An 18943-nucleotide genomic window follows, 5' to 3' on the forward strand; every position below is an offset into this window, starting at 1 on the left:
AAAAACCCTTCCCCTTTCCTGGCAAATCAGTGTTCCTGGTCACTAAAGCTTAATAGTGAGCAGGTAACCAGACTTTGCTTAGTCTAAAATAAACATTGACCAATTAGTACACTTTTCTCTAGACTCATTCTTAGAAATAGGATTGATTTTTTTCCAACATTAACTGGTATGTGGCAGACACCCAGGAACCAGCAAGAGCAATGAAAAGCCTGGCAGGCATAAAAGTAAAAACGATGTCTAAAAAAGGAAAGCAATAGAGCAAACATAATTGGCAAAAGATGCAATATCGACAACTTTTCTCAGATTTAGTAAGAAAGTGTATCATCTTTTTTATGATCCAGAAAGTCAAAGATGCAACTTTATACACATGATCATCTGGAAGGCAGAAGAAAGGAAATATGTAACAGGAAAGTGATTCAACACAAAAATTCCACTGTAAAAGAAGAAAAAAATATGTCAGAAATAAAGACATCAACTGAAATTCATTAATAAAGGACAGATTTTTAGGCTAAGATACTTTTTGACATATACCTCAATTTGCTTGAAATTTCTTGTAGTTGCAAATATTTCAAGCTTATAAGAAACCTGTAGTTATCAGTAAATTAAAATAAATGGGATATCTTGGATATTAAAGAAAATCATAATCATCTAATTATCAATATTTTATGCTCAACAACTTATTTACTCAGCTGTATGTTTTCATGTAAGACTGCTGCTATCTCTGGTATGCAGGAAGAACAGAAAAAAACTTTTATACAGTGTATAATTGACAGACCTACAGTAGAGCATAAAAGAAAAACAGTTTTCAGCTTACTTAGAAGTGTTTTCTCTTGAGTCAATTCATCAGTACCAGAATGCATAATTTTAACCATGTCTTTATGCAACATAAGTCTTGATCAATACAAGACAAAGATTCAAGATTGAAAGAAATTTGCAGTGTTTATCACTTTAATCTACCAAGGAAATAGCTACAGATTTATGCCAAGAATTAAAAACTCAAGAAGAAATAATTTCTAGAGAATAGCTTGATGGATAGGGTGGATGTATTTATTTTACTATCCTGTGTCTGTACAGTTTGGGTGCTTCTGTATGGTTAATACTAATTTTACAGGAAGTTCCACTTAATATGTGGAAAAACTCCTTTACTGTGCAGGTGACAGACCACTGGAATAGGTTGCTCAGGGAGGATGTGGAATCTCCCTAACTGGAGATATTCAGGAACTGTCTGGACACAATGCTGTGCAAAGTGCCCTCAGCTGACTCTGCTTGTACAGGGAGGTTGAGCCAGATGCTCCATGTCCAACCTCATCCATTCTGTGATTATGTGAATATCAACTCTGAAAACATAAGACAAATCCTGACCACATTTTACATTTATGCTTAGAAATTCAAGTTTAAATTAAGAAGGAAAGACTGAAAAGGGATCTGATCAATGCACACAAATATCTGAAAGGCAGGTGCCAAGATGATGGTTCCAGACTCTTCAGTAGTGCCCAGTGACAGGATGAAGAACAGTGGACATGAAATACAACACAAGAAGTTCCTCCTCAACATGAGGAAGAACTTCTTTACCCTGAGGATGGCAGAGCACTGGAACAGCTGCCCAGGAGGTCGTGGAGTCTCCCATGCCGGAGACATTCCTAACCTAGACATGTTCCTGTGTAACTTGTTCCAGGTGATGCTGTCTTGGCAGGGAGTTGGACTGGATGATCTCCAGAGGTCCCTTCCAATCCTACCAATTCTGTGATTCTGTGAATTGGGAGTGAAATTGCCTCAATAAACAACAGGTTATTCAAGGCTGAAGATATTTTTAAAAGGAATGTAGACTGAAAGTGATTAATTTACACTAAAATTTCAAGAAAATACAGATGCTTTGCTGCATTGCCACTGAAGAGTGTATCTGGATTTGGAAGGTTTTGTGTGTTATTGTATGGATAGGAATTGCTAGAGAGAAATTATAGAAAAATATAGAAAATAACCTAGGAGGTTGCTGTATCACTAGACCTAAATCCCCAATTCTCCTAAAAACACCCACCCTCACCGTACAAGAACTCCAGAAAAGGAGCCAACATTAGGGTTCACATTCAGTTTCAGTCATTTCTTAGGTGTTCACTTGCACCTCCTAATACTGATCTTCTCTTGCTGTCTTGCTTTTTGATATTATAAAAACCACACTGTTATACTGGCAATGGGCTAAATCTTCTTGAGGGAGAGAAAGAAACAGCTGTGTTGAACCTCAAACATGCACCCATGACATATATTAGCAAAGGCAGGCACACAAAAGTGTGTCTTCATCTCAAGCAAAATGCAAACAGGATGATAATGGTCCATGATTCTTTGTAAAGTCTTTTCCCAACTTGGGAATGGATTGGCTCCTGAGAAGTTTCTCTCTCCTTTAGTGTGTACCCTGACTGATAGAACACAAGTATCTAATACCAGCCCACAATGTTAAATATACTTCAGGAAAGATTCAGAAAGAACCAGTGTTATTTTTAGAAAAGCAAAAATACTCCATTTATTATGCTCATTCCAACTTCCAAAAAATTAGATATTTTCCATGCAATGGTGAAATTCCCTTCTGTTGGCTTGGCAAAGAAAGGTTACTTTTAACAGATTTTATACATCTGCTGCATCAGGAAAAACACCTGCTGACAAGGTTTGAGAGTTTCCCAGCACATAACACTTAGAGTAATTCAGCATCTAAATGGCGTACAAGTTTCAAAATACTGTAAGTCAGAGTAATTGTGTTTAATTTGCCTCTTCATGGAAAGATACAATCCATTTAGTATGTCAGTGCAAAGGCAACTTAGCCTGCCACCCAATGCCAGAGCAAGACAGATATTTGTGAAATTAAATGTTTTTCTTACCTTCATTATCTGAAATGACCAAATGAAGGCAGCAAAGCATTAGGAGCAAAATATTTAGGGGAATATTTCCTGAGTATTCAGCAGATAATAACACCAACCAGGCAATTTGTGTTAACTGGGAAAATATCTCCTTATACCAATAATAATAATATGTACCAATATTTTTAGTACCACTTCAGAAAAAGTTCTTGGTTCCTTAGGTTAGATATTTTGAATGTCACTGCCTAGACTGTAGCACCAGGCTCATACAAAGAATTCTTGGAGCATTTCTCTTGGAAAAACAAGTAGATGTCAAAAGTTGACCTTACTTAAAAAGAAGACCAAGAGTTTTGACCACATACCTGCATCCAACCTCATGCAGCAGGTTTCTTCTCTACCACAGTACCCTTCAGTTGCACAGCGGTTTGCCTGTTACAAAATCAATCTGCATAGCACCTCACAGCAGCCAACTTCCTCTAGATTGTGGATAAATCAGTTAAAGGCATTTCAAAGTAGCTTAGAATGATTATCTTAAATTCTTTTTGCTCTCTGCAAATGCTCTTTGGCTTTCTTAGTGTATTTCCCTTGGAATAGATGCTGACTGGTGAAAGCTCTGTTTTGCTTGCCATGGTAAAGGGTCTTAAGGAGTTTTAACTCATCCGTTTCTAGAGGGTTTATTTCAGTGAGTCGTGGGGTTGCTAGGGCTGTTTTTTGGTTTGTTTTAAGAAGTTTTAGCTGGATGGAGAGGATACTGGAGAAAGTGGGACACTTTTCCAAGTATCGGAGTCCTTTGTTAGCTGGCGGGCGGGCGGGCAGCGATGCGAAGTGAGACATTGCCACCCCGTGGCCGGAGGCGCTCGGCTGGCCAAGGCTGGGGCTCCTCCCGCAAAGCACGGAGTGCTCGGACCAAATTAGGGCTCAGACCAAATTAGGGCTTCAGGGTCCTGGAAAAACGTGAAGGGGGCTCAACTTCTCCAAGCAGGCCAAAGCTGCAAACATAGGGACGTGTAGCCCTGGCATCTATTACTCCAAAGTGAACTGCTTATCCATGAGAGGGGACAGAACTGCCCTGCCTTGCACAGACACACACAGAACATGCAGAGTTTGGAATGTCTTTTTATTGAACAGGGAGAGAGGGGGAGGACAGTCCTCTCACTGCCTGAAGGGCAGTGTACTATGTATTTTCCTCTTTGGAAACATGAGCTTCTACAAGAGGACATCCTTTACAGTAATTAAGTATTCTGTACCATGGTACCATCACTACAATTTCTTTCTCTTCAATCCCATTTTAAAAATTAAGGGGTGATACTTGGGAATGTGTCATTTCTGGATGAGAAAACACCACAAGCTTCTGGCTCTGTATCTGACAAGGTTCTACACATGGAGCTGCTCACAGGCACCAGTTTGTGCCAGTTCAGGAAGCAGAATATTGTTATTTCAAATCAAGCAGAAATACCTACAGTGTGTCAGTTCCTACAGAGTTTTTAACAGCTCAGCAGAGCTTTTTGGCTCCTTAAGGGTATTTCAAAATTTGCTGCTAATCAGCTACAAAACTCATTCTGGGTAGAAGCCCTCTGAATCTTCATGCACTTCCTATGAAGCCTTTTTCATTCAAACATCCCATTGCTCACTACCTTTTCTAACAAACAGACTTTGCAGAGACATGATTCTGTCCCCTCTCTAGGAGCTATCTAGACTCCATGCTGTTCAGCCTTTTTGCTTCATTATGCTGGAAGATATCTGGCTAAAGCTGATAGTTTACATAAGAGCTATGGGAAAACAGTTTTATAATAATCAGATTTCTGTTCAATAAAGACTTGAGCCAGGAAGCTCATCAGGTAAAATTCATCTCTCACTTATCTGGAATTCCACATTGCAGACCATTCTCTGATGCTAGAGAGACTAGGGCCACCTAACAGGTGTCTCCTGCAGGGAAGATGAATCCTACCACTCCCAACTGGATGAATAGGACTTATCAGTGTAATCCTTCTATCCAAATTCAGTTCCTCACAGAACTCTTAAATTACAGATTTGCTGTTCAAGTGCATTAATTGTATTTGTTGATTCAGAATCATAAAATAATATTGTGCTCCCTGGAGGAAAAGATGTATTTAAAGATCAAACAGGTTTTGAAGCAGGTTTTTAAAATTAAACATGCCGTTTATATACATAATAGAAATGCTGTTCTTTGAAATCCTCTGCCTGTGATGTACTATAACCACATACAGTAGCAAAACAGAATTCCCGTGTCACCAGAGCAAGGGGAGAATTCAGATCCTGCCTTTCCAAAAACCAGATACATTTTTATATACTGCTTTACTGCCTTCAAGGGAATGGTCAAGAAATTCCACTCTTAAGCACAGTTTAACACTAAAGGGTAAATTAATAATGTAGAACAAGATTGCTATGAAAGCAAGAATTCTGTGGAATCAAGGCAACAAGATGAAGTAGCCATGCAAGAAAGAAGATAGGTCTTATCAGCAGAATTGAATTCCAGATAAAGTGCAGCTTCCCTTCCCAGAATACAGAGACAGCCTATGATTACAGCAATCAGAATCAGCAAGAGGTTATAAATTTAGCTAGTCTGAAAACCAAATGAAATGGAAAATAGAATGTCAAGCACAGAAAAGCAAACTAATGAACAAAGAGCAGCATCTGCAATTTTTACAGCTCTGAAGGGATCATACAGGACTTCTGTTGAGTTTTCAGGTCAAAAGCATGCGGGATAATTAATTTCCCATGCTTAATGGGACAGTATGACACCAGCATGAATCTTTCATCAAGTCATTCCTAAGACACCATTACACTAAAACTTTCAAATTTACAGTGTCAGAAGAGAAAACAAGCAAACAAAATTCTTATTGTGTAAAGAGCCTTCTAGAAATAGCAAATACAAAGTGTTTAATCTCAAATGCCACTTTAATTTCTGGACCTTGAACTAAGAGCAGGACCAGGAGTTACCTTGACTAGTTAAGTCACCACACAGCTTCAAGGTGATTAAAAGGTCACAGTTATCAAGATAGTGGCAATTATCTGTATATAGACCAGGGGAAGACCAAGGAAAAAGATGCACTTCCCCTTTCCCTGGATACTATCTCAATTATATCTAGATCTATATATACAGACATAGATATGTAATATGCGTATTATATCTATAAAGGTCAAAAAGACAACAAAAATCAGATACCTGAATGTATATATAGGAAGAATTCAGAGCATGCTCTGAATGACAGATCTAAGGGAAAAAAGATTCTTAGGCAAAAAACCAAGGCAAGGAGATTACATAGCTATGGAGTTCTGAAAAAAAAAATTGTATGTTTTTTACCTTTTCCCAGACTTGACAATAGAAACAAGCATAATATGTAGCCAACAGCCCCATCTGGTTTCTGAGACTGAATGTGCAATTTCCAAAAACATCCATACTTCCATTCTTTGTGATATCCCTTAAATATAAATCAGCAGTTTCTGTAGAGAGTTCTTGAGAGAATGAAAAGGCATAAACTCAAAATGAATCTGAATATGATCTAATATGTTATTTCTACCATAGCTTCAGTACAAAAAATATTGAGACACAAAGTTTTAGAAGTATCAAAATTAACAATCTGGATGTTTTTGTAATTAAAGTGAAATAATACATTTTTCTGAAAAAATATTTACTTCTATGTAACACAGTAGGAAAACTTTTAAAATTGCAGCCAATAGTGACAGTTCTGAAAAGGGCACTTAAATTCACTTAGAAAATAGGGAAGGAGGGCCTTCACATGACCACTGAAATCCACAAAACTACTACTCACATTATGAGAGCCTTCAGTTCTACAAACTCATTGGTTCTTAGTACAATATGTATGTAAGTTTTCTTGAATTGGAAGATAAAGTTAGTTCCCATAAGTGCTGCAGCAGATGAATTTGACAGAAAATGAAGAGTGGTGTCTGGGGAACTGGGCCAAACCAATTCTCAAGCCCATCTAGCATGCTTGTGCAAATGCATTTACTTGATGTCAAAAAATGTAATAAAGCTAAGTCAGGGAAAGGAAGCCACAATTCATACTGAGCGGTTTTTCTGCTGTGACACTTTATTAAATATTTTTCATTGCATCTATGCATTAATCATTTTCCAATATCCATCAAGACAAAGATATAGCAAAGAAAATTGTAGTTTAAAAAAGAGACTGTTGAGTTTTGGTTTTAGTTCACAGACTGATCCTTAACAAGTACAAGACTGTATCTCAAAGACAATGAAATGTAATTCACTGTCATATAAACTGGTAATTTAGTCTGGGATGAGGAGCTCCACTTTACAGCACACAGATAATGAGTCACTGAATGCAACCTGCATCCTCCTACAAAGCCAGTGCAGTATTTCCATAGGTACTTCTGCAGTAGGTAGGCTACATTTTCCAAAAATGCTTATGAACTCTTGTAATATTGATCAGGAGCTAAATTTATTCTCCTTACATTCAGCTCTGTTGCAAAGGTTCTTGCCTTTTGGTAGAAGAAGAGAGACATTTCCCGATCCACAAGGAAGTTATGGTAGATCACAGCAAGTCTGGTGTAAATCTTCAGCTGAGCTTTTTTATTGCCCAGGTCCATGGCAGCAGCGAGTGCCAAGTGGTAATAACCAGCTGCATCAAAGGGGTCCTGAAATAAGAGGCTCAAAGATAATACAAGAGGACTGCAAGAGGACTGCAGAGCGCAGGTTTGTAAGTATCTAATAAAAATAATACAGATTCTGAGTTTTTGAGGTTTTCTCACTTTACATTCCAAACACACAAAAATAGAAAATGGCAAATATGATTTTATGAAATATTACTCAATAGTACTATTGATATATATTACTCAATATATACTCAATAGTAAAATTTGCTACACAAGTTGTTAAAATTTCTTACCTTTAGGTCATAGAATATAATATCTCCTAAGATCGAGTACACCTTGACATAATAGAGTGTTTCTTCCTCAAACTCCAGAGGAGAGGAACAGAGGGACAAGGCCTTTAAATAGAAATGTTCAGCTAGTTCACAGTGACCCAAATGGTGATGGATGGCTGCCAGGCGATGGTAAGCTATTCTTTCATTTAGATGATTTCCTAATGAGATAACATAGGAGTCAGGAGAAAAACAGAGAGATAAAGTACTCAAATATATGCTACTTAAACAAAAAAAAAAAAAATCTATATTGAATTTGCTGGGCTTTTATTGAAAAAAAAACCAAAAACCTACATTTGCTTAAGAGATACATGGTCAAAACCTGCCATTCAAGAAAAATCCTATGGAATTTCTGAATTTCCTCCCATAGGATTTGACAGTGCCTGGAACGTTAAGAAATAATTACATTAATCTCTGATGTATAAATTATAATACACAGAGTGCATACTTACAAAGAATACAAATGGATTATTATGAAAGGAAGAAAGTTAATGGGAATAAAGTCTTCCATGCCAATTCCAATATATATTTTACATGAAAATTTACAACAAAAATATTATTTTCATCTTCAAATGATCAAAATGACCTGTCTGTGCTTGTACAGAGGGTTAAGAAGGTTCTTAATCAGTTGAACAGCTACCAGACTTTAAGAATAGTAATTTTGAAACAAGACCTATGATTTTTGATTTTTCCATCTTATGTTGGTTCACAATCAGATCTTTGGGCAAATCTGAAAGTACTCTCAAAAGCCTCTTAGGACTATTTTATTCATGAGTATTGTATCTTGACTCTTAGAAGCACACTCAGTTTGGACATAAAATTCCAGCTTTGATTCTGTGCTCTACCACAGGTTTTCCATTTGAGCTTAAGTTGAAGAGTAAGCAATAAATTCCTCATTCTTGAATTAGAAGTAAAAGATAGCAATTATAGTAGTATTATGAAATCCCGACAAGAGATGACTGAACAAGGGAAGAAAACTTTAGAGTTCTTTTGTATTTTTAAAGGTATCACTCATACTCAGCTATAATGGAAATTGTTCTTACCCAATTTTACACTGAGGACGAGAGCTACTCTGGCATATTCCAGACTTTCCTCATAAGCCTTCAGATTCATCAGCAATTCCACCAATTTATTGCATAATCTGAGTTCAGTGGTTTTGTTGCCAGTCTGAAGAGCAAGCGGGAGAGCCCTGTCCTGAAACACACAACAGCAGCTTGGGTATGGCTGAACCCCAGGATGTGCCCTGACAGGCTCTCCTTTATGTCAAATCACGTAATTCCTGGTTTCATTTTGCTCTTTGCTTAGAACAGTTCTTGCAGCCAGAAGTGGATTTGAAACAAGTGATATCTACTAGTGATATCAGCATGAAAAGTACTCAGCTGCACTACTTTATAAAAAATTTTCTGAGAGGTTCAGCTTTTGGTTCAGCATTTGTAGAATACCTGCTATGGTAGGAGTTACATAACTATCAATGCAGCAGAAAAACTGCACAAACCCTGTAGAAAGTCACTGCTTTCTCCTTTTCCCAAGTACCATTGAAAAATATGTCTCCAGCAGCTTCAAACAATTCCATTCGTAAATTTGGATCTCCTGTGCAAAGAGCAGCATCCTGAGCAACCTGAAAAGTAAAAAAGGAGTGGGAAAGGAAAGAAAGAAATTAAAATCTTGTTTACTCAATGGTTAAAAAAAATAATAAGTATTAGCAATTTTAAAAAGATATTTTTATTTTCTCTTCTATTATAATGATGAAAAAGGCTATATTTGATTTGAACATGCTCCTTTTTGGTACCCTGTCTTTGAACAAGCCAGTGGCAGGTGCTGAAGAAGAAACAAAAACCTGGTTACCTTTTTCTGGCAATAGTATCCTGCTGTCTTTGCCAGCACATGACATTCTAAAAACAGTGTATTTGATAGCTGCCACATAGTAAATTTGAATTAGATCAAAAGTATCATGGAAATAAATTCCAACTGCAAGTTAGATATTGCTAACTGCAGATTTAAAAGCCTGTGAACTGAATTCTGTAAATAAATGCAGATCTACTATTCTGTTCTCATGGATAAATACATGTCTTGTTAGCAAAAAGGGTTTAATGACAGAGCATGCAAAGCAAGAATGCCAGGATCCTCCATTATTGACAGAGAAAATAATAATGAAAATGTGCCTTTTACATTAGGCAAGGTTAAAAATCCTGCTCTGGCTTTGTCTTCTTTAGTTCTCAAATTGCATTCAGTTAATACAAGCCCTTCTTTCTACTTGAGCACAGAGATGTGCAAGACATGTGACTCTGTTCCCACATGTGAAAAGAAAACAGCAGCTCCAGCTGGCTCCATGTCATACGAGGCATGGCCACAGAGGGAAAAAATCAGATGCTGTGGAAGTGCTTCTTAAAGAAGATACTCTGTTTTCCTGGGAATTTGGCCCACAAGCCAGTGTGCTAAAGTGATTGTTCTCTGTCACCCAGCAGCATGTAGCATGCCTCTGTCATATAATTGCTGTGGTGCTGTAGAGCTGGTAAATGGTGTTGGAGGAACACACAGAATTAACAGCAACTAAGAAAGGTCACTGCCCAAAGTCCTTCCAAAATCAAGAAACAGATTAAAATGGATTAGCAGTGGAAAATGCTGAGACTTTCCCTTCACCTGCTGAGCATTACATGAATGCTGGCACTAAGTGATCAGAACATCAATTGACAAAATCTATGGAATTTTTATATCTAATTACTCTTACCATGCCATCTGCGCAACACTGATACCATGTGCATGCCTGTAAGTGTTGACAATGTACCTGAATATAAAGATCCACAAGCTCGTTCTGCCTCAGAACATAATATATCTTTCCTGCCCGGAGCCAAGCATATGCCTCCTTCTCTTTTTTCTGGAGATCTATAAATATTCCAAGGCTTCTTTTGGTATATTCCAGAGCTGACCTGTAGGCCCTGAAACAGGAAAAAGTGCTAATCACAGAAGGGTTCTTCAGAATTGCAAATAGTTTTCTTCATAGCAAGAAATGTTGCTGTAAGACATTCTGTTTCCCTTATTTAGGGCAACTATAATTTCTCACTCTATTACCCTAGTAACTACAGAACTCTTCTTTTTCCTCTTTTGTTCCATCCACATTTCCTGTTAGATTGTTACTTATTATATTTTAATATATTATACAAACAAATTTTTATATAATGATATATAAATTGTTATATTATGTTATGCATAAACTTTTTCCTGTTATATTATTTCAAGATGGCTTATATGTGTCCTTGCTCTACCTCAAACTTGTGAGAAGTAGAAAAGTCTTTCCTCATCTTTAACTCTTCTATAATTTATGGATTTTCCTAAAAATGCCAAAGAAATCACATTTATTTTTTTAAATAATCTATACTTAAGTATAGTTCGTAATAGATTTAAGTGCAGTTGAGACTAATCAGCAATTTTTTGGAAAAAAGGGAGAAACTGGGAGGAGAGTGGTAGGGGAGTGGAATGGGACATCTCATGATCATTTCTGGAACATAAATTACCAGGTTTATTGATCTTGTGGTGCTTTATACCAGACATAGAAACCCTAGATCTTTCTTAAATCTTTCTCCATCTTTCTCTAGACTCCCATCACCTTGACCCAATGCATTTTCTTCTGAGCACAAGACACAAACATATTAAAACAGAACATGCCCTGCACAGTTGTGGTGTTGGAAGAGCTGAGTTTATTTGCTACTCAGGACAGCTAACACAAAGAATACTGATACTGTGGTCTAATACCACACTGAGTTTGTGCTATTGTCTGCTGGCATGATAAGGTTATACAGTCAACATCTGGGAGCCAGGCTGCTGGGATTTACAAATTCCATCTACTACAAGCACAAAGCAGCAGCTTTCTCCAGCTAGTAAAGTCTTTCTGCAAATTCCAAGCAGCTTGAAATCTTAACCAATTCCTTTGTCTTCACTCTCTGCAAAGGATAGTCACCAACTATATAATTAAAAAGGCCTAACAAAGCAAAAGAAATTGGGCAACCTACTAAGCATGTTAGATGCTCAGACTATAGGTGCTTAAAGCTAAAATAGGCATCTGTGCTCTTTCCAGGACTAAGAATATTTTTTGCATCCTTACTAAGACAAGCTGGAAAATATCTGAATCTAAAGTAATTCCTTGAAGTACAGCAAAAAAAAACCAAAAAAAAACCACAAAGTCAGACAAAGCAGCCTTAAAAAATACTTTAAACATTCTTAGAGAAAACTAAGTTTCCTCAGGACTTAGTACTATAATTTAAGTTGTGCAGTTTGTTATTTCAATGGATAGAGCAAAAAATTGGTATTTGGAAAATAAGAGCAATATAGAAATTGCAGAAGAGGAAAACTATGACAGTTTCCACTTTGGCTTTGTACTTATGTAAGTTTTAAAAAAAGCTCTTCCTCTAAGAGAAACACTTACATAGAAGCAATTTAATGCCTGACCTGTTTGGAATATGTCCTTTAATGCCTTAAAAAAAAAGTCTTGCAAAAATCCTTGAAAACAAATCACCTGATATAGCAATCATCAAGAGCTGCATAACATAAAATAGGTTTAAAATGTATTTACATAGATTTTAAAATAAATTGGTTTTTGAAGTAGTGCTAATCCCTGCAGAACATCTTGTCTCCCTTAAGAGATTACAGTTACTTAAAAAGAAACAAGAAAATTATCCATTAGCACTGGACTTTTAAATTCTGATGAAGTATATTACCAAAGCAGAGAGAAAAAAAAAAATAATCAGCCATATTCAGCTTTTGCACAAAAATTGAGATCCTTTGCAGCATGGAAACATTAAAATCAGAATGAAAGAAAAGTCATTATTCAGCATGTCTTACCTTTGTGTTCCTAAAGACAAATAGAGCTGACTAATGGTTTCCAAAATTTGTCCCTCCAGAACTTTGTTGGACATCTTTCTGGCTAAAGATAGTTGATATTCATTGTAGATGACACACTGAGTCTCATTGGGAGCAACTGTACTGTAGAACTGACACAGCAGTTTAATTGCTTGTAGTTGACCTAGCAGAATAGATTGGAAATCAAAACATGAATTGCTGTTTTAAAATTAAAGTTAATTAATTTCAAAATTATTCCGTTTCACAAATTACAGCACAGACAATGAAAAATATATAAATCATAACAAGAATATCCCACTACCACTTCATTCACTCTCTAAGTTAACAAAGACTATGGGTTGCTTCATATTTCATTTCCAAAACAAAGCAGTAACAGAGTCACCTTAGCTGTATTAGCTGCCTCAATCATGCTTGGAAGAATTATAAAGGAATACATGCATCTTTTAAGTGCAGATGTGACATATTTGTCTAATTAACATTCCCAAACAGGATACATTTGGTAACTTATAAATGATATACTTACTCTCCAGATGACTTGTCTCCATTGCAACTAAGAAAGCCCATTCATAGTAAAACCTTCCTTTCTCCCTTTCACTTCCACCAACATAATAACATCCCAGCTGAAGGAGGACTTGGATAAAATCTTGACCACTGTCCATAATTGGAAGCTTGGAGAATAGCTTGACTGCTCTGATAAAATAATGTTCTGCCAGCTTGCTGGCTGCTGCATGCAGGCAGAGTGCCCCAAAATTAGCCAGGGCTATGGCTTGGTTATGGATTATCTCAGTCTCTTCTGAAATACACAGTGCTTTGTAGTAGCTCTCAGCAGCTTCTTTTGTGTTGTTTGTCCTTTTCAAAGCAATGGCAAGCATGTTATGAGCAATGCCAAGTTGCTGAGGACTGCTCCATGCAGAGCCTACAACAGCATTTAAAATAGCTAAAGCCACTTCATATTGCTTGTAAAGAATGTGTAGCCAAGCAAGTAAAACCAAATAGTTGATAGTTTCCTCTGGCTTAGCAGAAGCAGAGTCCAGTGCTTTCATCATGTAAGCAATGGCTTTTCCATACTGTTTGTGGTGGCTGTACAGCTTTGCTAAGCTGAGATAGATAGTGCTGCACAGTCCTTCCTCCTCATTAGTAAAGACAGAAGAAAGTGCCTGTATGAGGTAAGGTGCAATTTGGGATGGGAATATTTGTCTGAGTTTTCTCAGGCCATATAGTTTGGGAGCATTTTTGATGACTAAATCAATCCTTTTCAGGCAATCCATTAAGGTACTGGAGCTCTGGGGAGAGGTCACCTTTATGCAACTTAACACAATATGTGGCAAACACTTTTCGTGGTAGGACTCTGCCAGTTTGAAGTAACAGTTGTTGGATAAATTGTTTTGTAAACCCAGGTCATTGAGCAACAGCTGAAACCTTTCCAAGAATGGCAGTGCCTCTTGGTGTTGTTTGCGTACACTGTAATGTTTTGCCAGCAGAAAGCATGCCCTTGCCTCTGCATGTCTGTTCTGGCTAAAAATTGTCCTCTTCAGAGCATACTTCAGTATATCTGACTCCAGGTCAGCACTGCAAATGTAGTTGGGAATTCCCATGAGAAGAGATGCAGCCTTGTCAAAAATATGAGTACACTTTTCTTGGTTTTTCTGGGTCAAGTAGATGACTGTTAGATTTGTATAAAGAGCAATTACAAAGTACAAATCATTAAACCCTCCAGCTACTGCTCTCAATGCTTCCTCAAAATACACACGAGCTTGGGAAAACTTCAGCTTTTTGACACTGAGCCTGCCTAAGAGAAAACACAGCCTTGCTAGTGCCCAGGACAGACCTGCTTTCTTTGCTGCTTCCCTTGCTAATCTTAAAAAATTAACCAGTTCTTCTTCTTCAGAAAATCCATAAAACATGCTATTTGTAAATGAATAAGAGAAATTATACAGGCATTTGAAGCTGCTCTCATACTCTTTTCTATTTAAGAAGAGTAACAATGGCTCAAAGATGTCAGATGATTGAATATCTTCTTGACATATGTGGAAACAAGGCCCTTCAGGTAGAGGAAATATTTCAGTCTTGGAAGAGACAGCAGTTTCCTTCCCTTCAGCAGCTGGCTCTTCAGCTTGACTAGCCTCCAAATTCTTGAAATTCTTCAGCAATTCTTCTATCTTGCCATTCTTGCTAGTGGATCCTGGACTAGAAGGTGAGCATGCAATTTCTGAAATTAAAAAAAAAATACAGATCACAACTTCCTGTATGCATGCACACAAAGGCCTTTGATAGACCAACTAAAACATTTGTCAGTGAAGATGCTGTTAAGAAAACATTATGTAAACATACCATGATTTCTTAACAGAATGTCTAGGAGACAAACCAAAGGTGTAAAAAGATAGCAAGGAGGATGAAGAAGTGTGGGAGACTGGAGGAGTGAGAATAAACAGAATTTGCCACATGTAAGCAGGTTAGTGATCAGTACACTTGTCTAGCCAGGCCCTGGGCCTGATCCAACACTAATCCAACTGAAGTCCAGCATTAACTCATTTAAAACTGCCTTTTGTCTCTGTATACTCAGGAAATACAGCCAGTGTATATTCTCTGTTCTCTCCACGTGTACATGAACAAGAGACCTGCCAAAAAATACAGTTCAGACTAGTTGGTAAGCAGAAGGGAATCTAGGAAGATCCAAGGTCTGAAGTGGATAAAGGGCCAGGGTCAGGGCATAGTTGGACTTATGGTGTGAGGGAAATGGGAATTCGAGCATTCAAGTGGAGTAAGGGTATGCCTGTGTCCTGCCAGCCTGCTTGGGCAGGTCAGCCAGGGCAGGGGTAGGACTGTGCTCTTTGTGCTGGTTCAGTCTCACATGGTGCTTGGGGCTGCCTGCAAAGGTTCTGTTCTCCTGTCTTAGCCAGCCAGGCCTGTGTATTTTGTAATAGAATTTATTCTATCAATCAATATCAGCCCTGATTCTCTGCTGGCACAGATTATCTTTCACAAAATTACCAATTTCTGGTAACTGATGTGGCCATTGATCTAAATTCTCCTAGTGACAACATTGTTGAATACCTTACAAATATAATAAAGGCAGATATGCCATCAATTCTTAATCCTCCCACTGTTTTCCAGCCCAGTTAATAGGGCAGGGATTTGGGATGGAGTATACAGTCATAGTCAGTTCTTAAGTTTACAGCTGCAGATCAACAGGAGCTTGTTGAAATTACAGATTTAGAGCTCAATTCCCTTAGAATATCATTTCTGAAACTGCAGCAGAATCATAAATGTAAAAATTGTTGTTTAGGAAAATGTTGTACAATATGAGTAATGATAGTGACAGCTTAGCAACAAATACCAAAGGGAAATAATTCTGCATTCTCGACAAAATATCTCCTTTGAGGAATCTATTTCTGGGACAAAGTTTTCTAGTAGACAAAAAAAAAATCTGCTGGAATTCAAACTCAGCAGTTGCCAGGTGCCCCATAAGTAGTATTTTGCCTTGATAAACAATGTGGAGGGGCTGAGAGGTGGTGAATGTGTGTCACATCAGTGAAAGGGAAGTCATAGAATTCTCAGCTGGATAGGAACTCCCAAGAAAGACACTTGATATCAGTGAAAACCCACACAATGTCATACAGAAAACCTATCAAGAAGGGGTTAAAGCATAATCTCAGAAAGCAAACAATGAGCAAAGAAAATTAGCATGTAAAGAGACATTAGAAGGAGAATAGCTGACAAAGACACCAAAAATATCAGAAGTCTCATTCATTTTATGTAAAAACTGTATGTGTATGAACTATTACCACATTCATGAGCTTTCTGAAATTCAGGTTCTTCTAATACATCTGTAAGAAAGAAAAAAAATCATATTGGAACAAAAATCATAGTATCTTGGTCATTTATCAGTTTCAAATCTCCTAAAATAAGGCTCGGTTTATAATTCTGTAAGTCATAAGAATTTGATACATCCTGGAAATTTAGAATAAAAGAAATATTCTAAGTCTGACCCAAAGCTAACAGGGACTTACCCTCCTGCTGACACAATTCACTGCTTTTGCATGGCTATCATCAAGTAGCTACCTCTGCTCAGTAAGGTGGGGAGCACATCACAGCCAGAATTAAAGCCAACCTGTCCTGCAGGAGGGAGGCGTTTCTGCTGCATTAAAATACAAGTGGGCAGCAGAGATATGACCATTCTCCACAACCCACTCCTAAAAAGAGGTAGCAAGGATCCCTTCATATCTTTAGTGTCACTCCTAGGGTAATGGGGAGAGAGGTGGGAAGGGAAATTATTTAGGGTTGTTTGTGTAAATAAATGTCAGACATTTGAAGTCATTTCAATAGCAGGTGGGTGAAAAAAATACCTCTTATTTTAAAAAATTGAGCTTAATTCTATAGACATTATAGCTATAGATCTAGCTTTACATTTAAACATAGCACATCTGTAGAGCATTTAAGAATTACTATTTTGTGTAGCAGATATTTCTCAAGGCATTTCAGTTTTCATACTGATTTCAGGAATATTTTCACTGTCTTTCATGCATTTGATGCAATAGGGTACTGATGGCTTGAAGGATATATACACAAGCAGAGGCTCACAGACCTATTTAAGCTCTTTTTAAGCTAGTGGAAATCTACTAGTCTTTGAGAATGACGTCTCACTGACTGTTTACTTCTGGAAGTCCTTTTTATAAATGCTTTTCTGACTTTGGTGGATGAAAGCCACAGATGTTTACAATAGTTGTAACTTAATACTCTAAATATTTAATCAGGGAAGCGCTCATAAGTAAATACTTCTCAGTAGATTGATTGAGATGTAAGAATTGAAAATCCATTTAGTCAGATCGCACAACATAATATCAAGTGAATATTAAAAGTGCTTGCTCTGGATAAATTGAGTGATGAGAATCAATAGAGCTGTTTAAGAGAAAAGTGGTGAAGATGGTACTATGTGCTTGGGAAGATGCAAAAGAAGGTGGTACTTAAAAAGATCAGGGAGGAGATAGAGTGAAAAATGTGCAACAGCAAAAATAGCAGTATGTCCATTAAGCCCATGACATGGTTTAGTACCTTAAAGGTTTGAGCTTTTGCTCCCAGGCTTTTCATTAGGGCACAGGAGGTGAGATGTGGAGGCATTTTGCACATTGCCAGGGCAGGTCTGACACGCCCCTAGTTATTGTTCACACTCACACTCCGATTTGCAGAATTAAACCAACATGCCTGACTCCAACCTACAGTGGCTCCTTTCAGCCTGGAGCCTACAGGCCTGTCTATCAGGATGGCTCTAATGGAGAGAAAACTTCCTTAGACATTGGACAAGCATATGCATCACCAACAGCCTGTGGTGGAATAAGAAACCACTGCCTCTCCTCAGTTCAGCAAGACTATTACTGATGGGTCAGGCTTTTATATTTTTCAGATTCTGTACTGCTTTAGTGTGTGGGTCTGGGATTCTTGTTAGAGGATAGTAAGCTCTCTTCATGGAGTAGGGATACAAATTCCTTCTCTAGCTGGGGACCAAGGACAGATCCAGATCTTAGGCCCAAGAGCATAAACAACGTGGACGGAAGAGAGAAAAACAAGAAGGATGGGACTTCATGGGCTGGAGTTGTAATTGGGCAATTAGCTCCAATGTGCTAATGGACCAAAACTTATAACAGTGTGAGGCCCCATGTCTGGTCATCCATTTTGTGACTGTTTTGGGTTCATCTTGGGTGTAGTCCTGGCTGGACTCTTGTGCTGTCCAAGGTAGATCTGTGAGGTCTCCTAATAAATACCTGATTTATTCTTTAGCTCCATCTAGACTCTGTTCTAGGTTGGTCTTCACAAGGCATCATTACATCACCCTGCCCGACAGTAAGTCTATGGAGGTGAAACCCCAGTTACCCCAATTGCTTATGCACAGCACAGAGAAATAAGAGCTGTATCAGAGATTATGTTACTATGACTCAATTTTGCTACTTTTCTGTACCTTTGAAAATTGAATCAAGCATGAAGTGGTGTGTGTTTGCATTAGCTGTCAGTAATTATTATGCTATGCTACCTTTCCCAGGACGAAAAGCCAGCAGTGTTTGGGTGTACATACTGTTTTTTACAATGCAGCCATGTGAAATTATAATTTGCAATTCAGACATGTAAAACCCTGGAGATCTGTGCAGCATAATAAGAGTTTTTAAAAGCCTGTTTAAATTCACTCAGGAAAAAGAAAAAAAGACGAAATATTTACAAATCCTCTGCTGGAAAAAGCCTTGAAACAGCAGAAAAATAGCAAAGTTGATATAATGGATTTTTACACGCCATATCAAAGATCCAATTGATTACCAAGATATTTCAAAA

General features: G+C 37.7%; 1 protein-coding gene across 11 annotated transcripts in view; it reads left to right on the forward strand.

The window, feature by feature from the left end:
• The first annotated feature begins 7234 nt into the window (after window positions 1-7234).
• The window catches only part of ABLIM2 (actin binding LIM protein family member 2), a 167992-nt gene continuing 156283 nt past the window's right edge, over window positions 7235-18943 (forward strand). For all 11 annotated transcript variants that reach the window (XM_072927966.1, XM_072927968.1, XM_072927971.1 and 8 more), the window contains exon 1: window positions 7235-7542. In XM_072927966.1, the coding sequence (XP_072784067.1) occupies window positions 7250-7542 (293 nt within the window). In that variant the 5' untranslated portion in view covers window positions 7235-7249. The remainder of the gene's footprint in view (window positions 7543-18943) is intronic.

Source organism: Taeniopygia guttata, chromosome 4 (assembly GCF_048771995.1).
Source record: "Taeniopygia guttata chromosome 4, bTaeGut7.mat, whole genome shotgun sequence".
In the NCBI taxonomy this organism is placed as follows: Eukaryota; Metazoa; Chordata; class Aves; order Passeriformes; family Estrildidae; genus Taeniopygia; species Taeniopygia guttata.